Source organism: Muscardinus avellanarius (assembly GCF_963383645.1).
Source record: "Muscardinus avellanarius genome assembly, chromosome: 2".
Lineage (NCBI taxonomy): Eukaryota > Metazoa > Chordata > Mammalia > Rodentia > Gliridae > Muscardinus > Muscardinus avellanarius.
The window spans coordinates 100,690,844-100,703,450 of NC_137787.1; the positions used below are offsets into that span (position 1 = coordinate 100,690,844).

Consider the following 12,607-nt stretch of genomic DNA (forward strand, 5'->3'; position numbering starts at 1 on the left):
AGGAGAATTCCACCTATTATTACAGGATAGTGGCTTAAACAATACATTTATTTTTGGCACAAACACTATCAATTTTGGTACTTGATTTCACAGTCCTCAGCTAACTGGAAATGAGGGTAGGGGCAGGTAAATGGAAAGCAACAGTAAGAAATAGTGACAATGGGAAAAGAACACCACAGAAGCAGAAGAATCCTAGGAACCTAGCAGTGGAGCCAGTTAGGTCTGAGAGTGTGAGCTCTATCTAGTCTCTCACTGCATCACCACCCAAAATAATCACCGCTAATTGGTGATGTTGACCCTAAGTCAGCAAGAGAAGGTCAAAACCCACTCTGAGTCCAGTATTCAAGGAGTATGAAAATGAATTTAAAAATGGTTCCATTTACTCCCATTCATTTAGGTTGGTTCCATAAGTTGGCTATTTTACATTGTGCTACTATAAACATGGGCATGCAAGTATTGCAATAGTACTCTAATTCCTTTGGAAAGATACTGAGGAATGGGAGAGCTGGCTTGTATGGTGGTGCTATTCCTAGTCTTTTGAAGAACCTCCAGGCTGATCTCTATAATGGTTGTACTAATTTACAGTCCTACAAACAGCATTCCTATTTCCCCACAGTCTTGCCAGCCACACAATGGAATTTTACTGAGCCATAGAAAAGAACAAAATTATGTCTATTGGTAGGAAAATGAATATAACTAGAGAACATTATGCTAACTGATATCAGCCAGTCTCAGAAAGTCAGGGGTTATATTTTTCTCTCATATGTGGAAGATAGAAAATAGGAAAAAAGGGCCTGCAGATAAAAGAAGAGACCAGTAAAATAGTAGAAGGAAATAGGGGAGGGGAGAGAAAGAGAAGGGTAAGAGGAGGCTTGAAAAAGGAAATATTAAATAATGTTATGCTCATATATGAAGGTATCAATGCCAATCTCACTAACGTGCATGGGGAGCAAAAAAGGGGGAGCAGGGTGAGACCTGGAGGGAAACACAACAAGTCCTTTTTGCATTCATCAATGTATCTCTGTGGATCTCAGTAAGTTGTATAACTACAGTGTACCAATAAAACTAGACAAATTAAAAAATAAATTAGTTTCACTTAGAAAAGGCTAGATTCTTTTTTCTTTAAAAGTTTAATGCTTGCCAGGCGTGGTGGCACACGCTTTTAATCCCAGCGCTTGGGAGGCTGAGACAGGAGTATTGCACAGGTTCGAAGCCAGCCTCAGCTACTGAGTGAGGCTCTCAGCAACTCAGTGAGACTCTGTTTTCAAATAAAGCATAAAATAAGTCTGGGAGTATTGCCTGGAGGTAGAAAACCCCCTGGGTTCCACCCCCAGTACCCCCCCCACCAAAGTTTAATGCTTAACTAAATAAGACTGAACAATTTGTAAAATATATTTATAAAGAAGACCTTCTTTCTCAGTGATAAAGTGGTCTCTCACCAGTATCCAGAGGGCATGACGTATGCTCAGTGCTGCCAATCCAGAGGCTGCCCAAAGTCCTGCCCCACATGGTTTCTTTTTTTTTTTTTTAAGATTTAAAGAAGTTTATTAAAAAGATAGAAATACAGAGGACAGTTACAGTCCCATGCCATTCTTGAATGGCAATGGGGGGTGGTTCGAGTGAATGCCCCACCACCAAAGATACAACACCCACATGGTTTGTAATGATAATTTGTATTGAAAATTTTCCTCCAGAACATTTCCATGGCTTTTCACAAAATATTCACAGGGGCTTTAAATTCCAATTAAAGAAAAAATTCAATTATTCCCAAGGCAAAGGTTTAACAGCATACACTTCTACAGCTAAGGGTCCTGAGAATCACAACCAAAAATAGATGGCTGTCTAATTAATTTCCCCTGCTACCTTTGGTGGCATTCTGGAAAGCAGGAGAAAGATGAATACTCACGGAACATAGTGTAAAACTGCTGAGGGTTCAGATTCCATTTTCCCCAGGGAGTCTTGTGGCCTTTAGACTGGGCATAATTTGCGTGATTAAACTCTGGTTCGGTACCAAAGGAATCGAGGACTCGGAGCATACACCTGAAAGAAAACGCAATGTGTATGACACTACGACCTTGACCCCAAAGTTCAAAAGGAAAAGCCTGAACCGACCCTTTCTAAGAACTACCAAAAACAACAACTACTTTACATCAAGCATCCCACTGGACAAGAATCAAGAGTTCCTTTAACATTTTTGTTGCATTTGGCATTGAAGCCAGGTCCTTGCACAGGCTAGGCAAACACTCCACCTGTGAGCTACATCCCCTGCCCAAGAAGCTGGTATATAAAACATCTCCATGTGTGACTTGAGAGCCTAAGCCATCCCACAGGAGATGGCATTTACTTCAGACTGGACAACTCATCACAGGAGACGGCTCAAGTACTAAAGAAATAGAAAGTTCCATGACAGCCAGAACTGGAACTGGCTACAATATTCAGAGTCCCAGGCAGGGTGTGCCATACAGTGGGTGCCAGATTAACAATTGTTAAAGAAACTACCATTTCTCTAGCTCTTATTCTGCTTTTAAGCACAGAATATGCACAATCTTTTCCACCTATCGTTCAACATTTATGTTAATCAAGTAGATTATTTAATCTTTTTTTTAAGTACTGCGGCTGGAACCCAGGGGCATCCTATCTCGGAGCTATACCCCCATTCCTATTTTTTATTCTTTATTTTGAAACAGGGTCTCAGTGAGTTGCAAAGGGCCTCACTAAGTAGTAGCTGAGGCTGTCTGTGAAACTATTTGATTTTTAGCTAAAGCTTCTGGGATAGTTTGAAACACCCCCTGAAAATTCCTGCATTGGAAACTTAACCCTCAAATTCTTATGGTGAATATTTATTTAGAGGTGAGTTTCTTGGGAATTAGAATTGGATGAGATCGTGAGGGTGTGGCCCCCATGATGGCTTCAGTGGCTTTAGAACAAAAGTAAGAGATATGTGAGCATGCATATTTCTGTTCTCCCAACCCAGGATGCCCTCACTGTATGATACAGCAAGATGTCACCACGAGAAGTGGCTCCTCCATCTTGAACTTTCCAAAATGGTGAGAAAGAAATTTCTTTTCATTATAAATTACTCAAGCACAATGTAAAATGAACTAGGCTTAGTGTTTCATTCAGCGGCTTGTGCTGGTTTTTATGTATCTTATAACAATAGAACTGCGTTGCTTTCTTCTAAAGCCAGAAGAAGTTCGCTGAAAATGCTTCATCTGGCTCTTCCACTAAGGCCTTAACACAGGACAAATCTGGTCTACTGTCTCTTTTTGGGTGGCCATGAGCTAGAATGGTCCTTAAATTCTTAAATGATTAAAAAAGAGACAGAATATGTTAGCACATGAAAAATCATATGAAATTAATATTCCCACATTCAAAACAAAGTTTTATCTGAACACAACCGCACCTCATTGTTCCCACATTGTCTGTGACTGCCTTCATGCTCTAACAGCAGAGCTGAGCAGCTGCAATAGAGAATGTACATATGGGATGCCAAGCCTAAAATATTTACTAGCTGGCTCTTTACAGAAAACACTTTCTGACCACAGCTTTGGAGGGCAGAAAAAAATGGCCAAGTGGAACAAAGGAATTAAGGAATCAATACTGAAACAAAATTTACTAATTTTAGTTGCATTGATATCATCATTGATTCCCAAAACATCCATGTAACCTCAGCTCAGGAATGGCCAATAAAAACTCTATTTCCTGTCATTACACGTCAATAATACTTCTGAGTAACTTTTACCGGACCAATATGTATAAAAAGTAAATAAAGATCAGAGCCCACATTTTAGAATTAGATGACGGCAATGAATTTTAGGAATCCTAATTTCTTTTCTCACCATTAGAAAGCCTTTTTTTAAATTTTTAATTTCCATTTAAATATAAGATTTGAGGTGGAGGGGGGAGTCAAATGCCAGATTGAACTTTCCAGAAGCACATTTATAAATTGCATTTTTTAATTGCTATTTTTTCTCACTACTAAAAGTCTAGACAAAAGTAGAAAAGAAAAGAGGAAAAATCCAGACCACAAAGTCACATGATGACAACAGAAAGAATTGTGTGGGATCCTCATGGACCTCTCATGGAACATGCTCTCAACATTGTGGCAATTTTCACAATATAAAGGAGGACCTGTCTTCAGCCCGGCAGCCTATAAGCATACAGAAATGGGGAAGCACCATCCCAGAGAAAAAGAAAGTGAGGGTCCCAAGGAATTCCTTGATGCTTCTTTGAATAATGTAGAGAATTTCTTTCCTCTTCTTAATAAGACATTCTCATTTCTGTTTCCTTTTAAAATAAGATGCTGCAGGAGTGGACTGGACCAGTATATTTTCTTCTGGGAGAGATGATGGTGGTTGCAGAAAGTTAATATGAGCAGAGGAGAGGAAGAACACCTACTGACACATCGGACAGGAGAAGGCTCAACTTCAGAGAACTAGAGCTGAGACTCACTGGGACCACATTGTGGTTCAAAGATTCCAGCAGGGGAAAAGAGCCACAAAAGGAGCTGCCCAGCGGTAGGGAGCCTGGCCTTATTGGCTTTAGTTTCACTTATTTGCTATTTATTCTTACAGTCTACATTGCTCTCTCTGACGTAAGATGGTGACTGTATTTTTATTTTTTTATGAAAAATATATGCATTATTGATATAGGAGGAGAAAATGGCAACGAAGAGATGCAGCATATCTCACTAGCTGAAGCAAATTAAGCTCAACTACCGAGGAGGCAGCGTCTTAATAAAGAAAATTAAATTCAGCTTACAACCCAAAACAGACTCGGGGACTACGGCGGAAGAAATCCAGTAACTCTAACCTGCGAGATTCACCGCAACACACACACACACACACACACACACACACACACACACACACACACACACACACACAGCACAAGCGAGCTATAGATGCAGGTGGCTGCTGGGCCACCAGCCCAAACAAGGTTTTTGGGCACGGCGGTCCATGGCAGTCCGAGAATTGCCCAAGAGTCTGAAAGTGGCCATAGAGCTCTAACATCTTAAGCTACAAGCTCACCCGAGCACCTGAGTGGCACTGTTTGCTCACCAGAGGTGGCACCCTCAGAGGTGCAGGGAGACTTTCAGGGACCCGGAACTGGAATTGCTAACCATGCGAGAAGAAAACCAGATGGGATATGGAAGAGCTGCCAGAACTTCAGAGCCCCAGACTGGGTTGCCAGGTAACAGTGTGAGCTCAGAATGAGCCACGGGACCCAGCGGGCACACAGTGAGTGACACCAGACACGGCGATAACTGTGGGTACTAGTGTGCACTGAGGGGGTCAAGTTCAACTCCAGTGACACAGAAAGGGCATTTAAGACATGATACCTGCACATGGCCACAAGGGGTCGCTCCAGGCAAATAGAGACATTGGCATATACACCATATATTCGTAAAGTAGTAGGACTATTTTTTTCTTTTCTTTTTTTGCTGTTTTGTTCTGTTTGTTTTGCTTTATTTTTTTAGTTTTTGGTTTTTTGGGGATTATTTTTTCTTCTTTTTTACTTTTATTGGGTTTCTTTGGTGCTTTCACTTCATACTACATGGTTGTTAGTTCATTTTATTTTATTTTTATCCTGTTTATTCTCTTAACACTTTTTGTTCTGTCTTGGCAGTCTATTTTTGTTTGTCAACGTTGTTGTTTATATTTGATGTATACTAGTTAGCCTTTGTCCCTCATTTTGTTACTTTATCCGTTTGTGTTTGCTCTTTTCCCCCCACTCCTTCTACAAAAGTCTTCAATTTAGTCCATCTACTATCTCCCCTCAAAACTTTCTTTTTGTCCCCTAACTATATCTCTTTGTTTAATACACAAAGTTTCTCACATCTCAATACTTAAATATTATAATAAATACAAGAGTCCTACTATGTAACCTTCTCCCATTCTTAACCTGAAACAACATTATTATACTTAAACTCTTTCACAACCTAATTATATCCTCTACCTTATGTGACTCCTGCACCCATCACCCTAGCTACTCCACCATCACCCAACCCTCCCCACTTAAAAAATTACTGCTTACTGGTTGACTCTTCTAAATTCCTACTACTAAGATTGGACTAAACATAATAGCCACAAATGATGGGAGGACATCAGAAAAACAGTTCTGAGAACTTTGAAAATATGAGAACCAGGAATAGTGGAGAAAGGACAGAAGTCATGAATATTGACCTACGAGAAAAGCAAGATGGGAAGTTCCAAATCTTGGTCTACAATATGATGAAAAGATTTAGGGTTTTATTTCTTATTTTTACTTTTTGGTGGTACTGGGGTTCCTGGAAACCCTTCTACCTCCGGACTATACTCCAAGACCTATTTTTATACTTTTAAAATTTTGAAACAGGGTCTCTTATGCCAGCACGACTGGCTTCGACCTGTGCGATCCTTCTGTTTCCGCCTCCCAAGCATGGGGATTACAAGCATGTGCCACCACGCCCAGCACTGATGAAAGGATTTAAAACAAGTTTAGAGGAGATGAAAGGCGAATTAGAAATACTAAGAAAGAATCAAAAGAGGTCTGGAATGAAATGAAAGAGTCAATAAATGAAATGAAGACAGCAATAGAAAGAAATTCTGCAAGATTAGATGAAATAAAAAGTAGAATATCACTGTTAGAAGACAGTTCATCCAAAACTGAAAACACAGTCAACAGTATACAGAAGTCATTACAGCAACAAAACCTAAACATCTAACAAATATGGGACAACATGAAGCATCCTAACTTATGGATAAAAGGCATTGAAGAAGGGCTCTGTAGAGGCACAGACCAAGGGCATTCGTAATCTCTTCACAGAAAAAATTTCAGAGAATTTCCCAAACATGGAAAGAGACTTGGATCTTCATGTCTAGGAAACATACAGACCACCATTAAGACAAGATTAAAGAAGGACCTCCCCACTACACATAATAGTCAAAATGACTAACATAGAGGCCAAGGAACAAATCTTAAAAGCAGTGAGAACAAAAGGACAGGTGGCATACAGAGGCAACACAATAAGAATTACTCCAGACTATACAACCCAGGTCATGAATGCTAGGAGAGACTGGTATGACATGATTCAGATCCTGGAAGAAAATAACTTCCAACTAAAACTACTATATACAGCAAAACTACTATTCAAAATAGATGGAGAAACAAAAGTGTTTCAAAATAAACAGAATCTCAAAAAGTTCATGAATTCAAAGCCAACACTAGAGAAAATAATTGAAGAAATAAAGCATAAACAAGAAAAAAGAAGCAGACTTCAGAACCAGAGAAGAGAGGAAGGTGATCAGTTGGGCTTCTAAGTAAAGAAGAAAGAACAAGCTACAAAACAGAAGACAGAACACAAAATGACAGAAAACAATCATATTTCAATAATATTTCAATAATAACTCTTAACATCAAAGGACTTAACTCAACAATCAAAAGACATAGACTGGTAATGTGGATTAAAAAACATAATCCAAATATATGCTGTTTGCAAGAAACTTGCCTAACAGCCAAAGACATTCACAGACTGAAGTGAAAGGATGGAAAAAGATATACCATGCTATTGGAGAACAAAAAAGGGCAGGGGTAGCAACCCTGATATCCAACAAAACAGACTTTACACTAAAGCACATCAGAAGAGACAAATCAGGGCACATCCTTTTATTAAAAGGAACAATACACTAAGAAATGATAGTAAATGTTTATGCTCCAAATATGGGTGCAACCACATTTGTAAAGCAAACCCTTCTGGAATCATATCTCAAATAGACCCAGATACAATAATTCTGGGAGATTTTAACACACCTCTCACACCACTGGATCAATCTTCAAGGCAAAAGATGAGTAAAGACTCTTTAGAACTAAAGAAAGCTATAAACCAAATGGACCTAATAGACATATACAGTATATTTCAACCAGGAACTACAGAATACACATTCTTCTCAGCATCTCATGGAACCTTCTCCAAAATAGATCACATCCTGGGACACAAAGAAAGCACCAGCAAATTCAAAAGACGTAATATAATTCTTTGCATCTTTTCAGACCATAGTAGAATGAAAGTAGAAATCAATAGCAGGAAACTCAAAAGAAACCATTCAAATACAAGGAGATTGAATGATACACTACTGAATGATGAATGGGTAAGAGCGGAAATTAGGGAAGAAATAAATTTAAGGAAACAAATGAAAACAGAGACACAGCTTACCAAAATCTATGGGACACTATGAAGGCAGTATTAAGAGGACAGTTTATAGCATTGAGTGTCCACATAAGAAGGACAGAGAATTACCAAGTAAAAAACCTAATGACCCAATTCAAGGACCTAGAAAGACTGCAACAGTCTAATCCCAAAGCAAGCAGAAGGCAGGAAATTATTAAAATTAGAGCAGAAATAAATGAAATAGAGAACAAACAAACAAACAAAAAACAATTCAAAGAATCAACAAAACAAAAAGCTGGTTCTTTGAAAAGATTAATAGAATTGATAAACCCCTGGCCAACCTAACCAAACAAAAAAGAGAATCAACTTAAACTATTAAAATCAGAAATGAAAAAGGAGACATCACCACAGATAGTGGAGAAATTCAAAGGATTATAAGAAACTATTTTAAAAATTTATACTCCTAGGAGAAATAAAAAGGATTATCAGAAACTATTTTAAAAATTTATACTTCAATAGACTAGAAAACATGAAATAAATTGATAGATTTCTAAGCACAGCTAACCTACCTAAACTGAACCAAGACACAGCAAGCCTAAACCAACCAATAGCAAACAAAGAAAAGCCCAGGCCCAGATGGGTTTCCAGCTGAATTCTACAAAACCTTCAGTGAAGAACTAATACCAATACTTTATAACTTGTTCCAGGAAATTGAAAGAGATGTAACTCTTCCAAATTCCTTCTATGAGGCCAGTATTGCATTAATCCCCAAACCAAATAAAGATACCTCAAGAAAGAAAAACTACAACTATCCTTAATGAACATAAATGCAAAAATTCTAAATAAAATACTAGCCATATGCATTCAAAACCCATATCAAGAGAATAATAAATAATACACCATGACCAAGTTGGTTTCATCCAAGAAAAACAAGGCTGGCTCATCATATGAAATTAATACATGTTATACACCACATAAATAGAAGCAAGAACAAAAACCACATCATCATAGCAATAGATGCTAAAAAAGCACTCGACAAAATCCAACACCCATTTATGTTAAAAACACAGCAGAAAATTGGAATAGAAGGAACATCCTTCAACATCATTAAGACAATATACAACAAATCCAAAGCCAACATTATATTGAATAGGGAAAAACTGTAAGAATTTCTTCTAAAATCAGGAACAAGACAAGGATGCCCACTATCACCACTCCTTTTCAATATAGTCCTTGAGACTCTTGCTGCAGCAATAAGACAAGAGAAGAAAATCAAAGGAATTCAAACAGGCAGAGATGAATTAAAATTATCCTTATTTGCAGATGACATGATCCTTTATCTAGAAGACCCAAAGAACTCAACCAAAAGAATTCTGAAGTTGATATACAAATTCAGCAAAGTTGCAGGATACAAAATCAACCTAAAGAAATCAGTGGCTTTTCTTTACACCAACAATGAATCCACAATGAAAGAAATAAAGAAAACAATTCCATTCACTATAACCTCAAAACCAATAAAATATCTAGGAATAAACCTAACCTCTTCAACAAAAACTATAAAACATTAAAGAAAGAAATTGAAGATGACCTTGGAAGATGGAAAGATCTCCCGTGCTCATGGATAGTCAGAATAAATATTATCAAAATGGCCATTCTGCCAAAACTGATCTATAGAATCAATGCAATTCCCATTAAAATACCAGCAACATTCTTCAGAGACCTAGAAAAATCAATCATGAACTTTATATGGAGAAAGAAAAGACGCAGAATAGCCAAAGCAATTCTCAGCAACAAGAAACATGTAGGAGGCACCATAATCCCAGACTTCAAATTATACTATAGAGCAATAGTAGTAAAAAGAGCATGGTACTGGCACAATAACAGTTATACTGACCAGTGGTACAGAAGATACAGAAACAAATCCACCCACCTATAGTCAATTAATCTTTGACAAAGGGGCCAAACTCATATGCTGGAGAAAAGACAGCCTTTTCAACAAATGGTGCTGGGAGAACTGGCTATCCATTTGTAAAAAGATGGAACTAAAACCTTACCTTTCACCATGCACAGAAATCAACTCAAGATGGATCAAAGACTTAGAAATTAGACCTGAGACTGTGAAGTTATTAGAGGAGGGCATAGGCTCAACACTACAACATATAGGCACAGGCAGTAACTTTCTCAACAAAACCTCCAAAGTTCAGGAAATCAAAGCAAAAATTAACAAGTGGGATGGCATCAAATTAAAAAGTTTCTTCCCATCAAAGGAAACCATTAAGAACCTAAAGAGGAAGCCTACATAATGGGAGAAGATCTTTACCAGCCACCATTCTGATAGGGGACTAATATCCAGAATATACAAAGAGCTCAAAAGACTCTACATTAGCAAAACAAACAACCCAATCAAGAAATGGGCAATTGAATTGAATAGACACTTTACAAAAGAAGAGATGCAAATGGCCAATAGATACATGAAAAGATATTCTACATCCTTTGCCATCAGGGAGATGCAAATCAAAACTACACTGAGATTCCATCTAACCCCAGTCAGAGTGACAAGCATAAAGACATCAAATAACAACAAATGCTGGCGAGGATGTGGGGAAAGAGGAACTCTTTTACACTGTTGGTGGGAGTGCAAACTAGTTCAGCCACTATGGAGATCTGTGTGGAGATTCCTTAGAAAACTGGGAATAGATCCACCATACGATCCAGCTCTACCACTCCTGGGCATTTTTCCAAAGGGGTTGAAATCAGAGAACTATAGCAACATATGCATACCTATGTTCATAGCAGCACAATTCATAATAGCCAAAATATGGAACCAACCCAGGTCTCCATCAACAGATAAATGGATTGCAAAATTATGGGAAATACACACAATTGAAGTCTATTCAGCTATAAAGAACAAAATCATGTCATTTGCAAGAGATGGAAAGTCTTGGAGAGCATTATGTTAAGTGATATCAGCCAAGCACAGAAAAATAAGGGACATATCTTTCCTCTAATATGCCCAAATTAGGGAGCATAGGGGATACCAGAGGGACTCCAGATAATGGAAAGGAATCTCAGCAAAGTTTGAATGGAAAGATAGGAGAGGAAGAAGGCTGAACTTGATTAATGAGGGGCTACATCCAAATATGTGTAAAAGTATGAATATAGCATGGTTACCCTGGACAATCATTGTTGGGAGGGAGGAAGGGAAAATGGGGAGGCACCAAGTACAGTTTAAATGTACCATTTATTTTCAATAAAAATGTATTAAATAAAAAGAAAAATAAAATTTTAAAAATATATGCTTTATTGAGTTAAAGTGATGATTTTAAAAGTCTCCAATTTGCTATTTTCTCTTGCAACTTCAATAGGAACTTTGGAACTTAAAAATAGATATAATATAGTTTTTACATTTACAAAGAGAAATATAAAATGATATAATATGAAGTAAAGAACCAAGAATTCTTTAGTACTCGATAACAATATAGTACTCTCGTGCTCTGAGTTTAATGATGATTTCTATCTTTTTTTGTGTGTGTGGGGGTGGGGGGGTCAGGGGATGGAAACCAGGGGCATTTGACCTCCGAGCTATACCCCCTGTCCTATTTTTATTCTTTATTTTTTGAAACAGGGTCTCACTAAGTTGCAGAGGGCCTCACTAAGTAGGTGAGGCTATCTGCGAACCGCAATCCTCTGGTCTCAGCCTCCCGAAAGCTGGGAGTACAAGGGCAGACCACCACACCCAGCTGTCCCCCCCTTCGGTACTGGGGATTGAAGCCAGAGGCATTCTATCTCCCATCTACACCCCAGCCCTATATTTTTATACTTTATTTTTTATTTATTTATTTTTTGGTGGTACTGGGATTCCTGGGAACCCTTCTACCTCCGGGCTACACTCCTAGACACCTATTTTTTATATTTTTATTTGGAAACAGGGTCTCTTAAGCCAGTTAGGCTGGCTTCGAACCTGTGCGATCCTCCTTTCTCCACCTCCCAAGCAAGCGTGCGCCAGCATGCCTGGCTTTCTAGTTTATTTTAAAACAGGGTCTCACTAAGTTGCAGAGGGCCTCACTAAGTAGCTGCAGCTAGCCACTAATCTGGATCCTCCTGTTTCAGCCTCCCAAGTACTGGGATTACAAACATGCACCACCACGTCTGGCTTTAACTCAAGAGTTTTATTCTTGCTATTTTTAATTTGAATGAGTAAATCCCAATGAATAAAGTTGTCTGGGAGAGGCCTGACTTCTAAAAACTTCCACTCAGTACAGGGTGGACATATAAGTTAGAGGATGCTCTAACTTATAAGTTAGAGAAGGCAACAATGATCGAACATCTCCCAGGAATTGTATTCCATATCATTTTACTTGGGAGTCTAGCTTAGGTGTTGCTCGTTTTCAGCTTGCATGGGTTTGTTTTGCAAACCACAGAAGATTGTCCTTTCTTATAAGGGAGGTTTGACAGCAT

General features: G+C 38.3%; 1 protein-coding gene across 1 annotated transcript in view; it reads right to left on the bottom strand.

Moving 5' to 3' along the window:
- The window catches only part of MGAT5 (alpha-1,6-mannosylglycoprotein 6-beta-N-acetylglucosaminyltransferase), a gene marked incomplete at both ends in the record, with an annotated part of 233,475 nt that overhangs the window by 126,791 nt on the left and 94,077 nt on the right, over positions 1 to 12,607 (bottom strand). Inside the window, one exon of the mRNA XM_080689223.1 lies at positions 1,907 to 2,040. Coding sequence (XP_080545349.1) covers positions 1,907 to 2,040 — 134 coding nt within the window. The remainder of the gene's footprint in view (positions 1 to 1,906; positions 2,041 to 12,607) is intronic.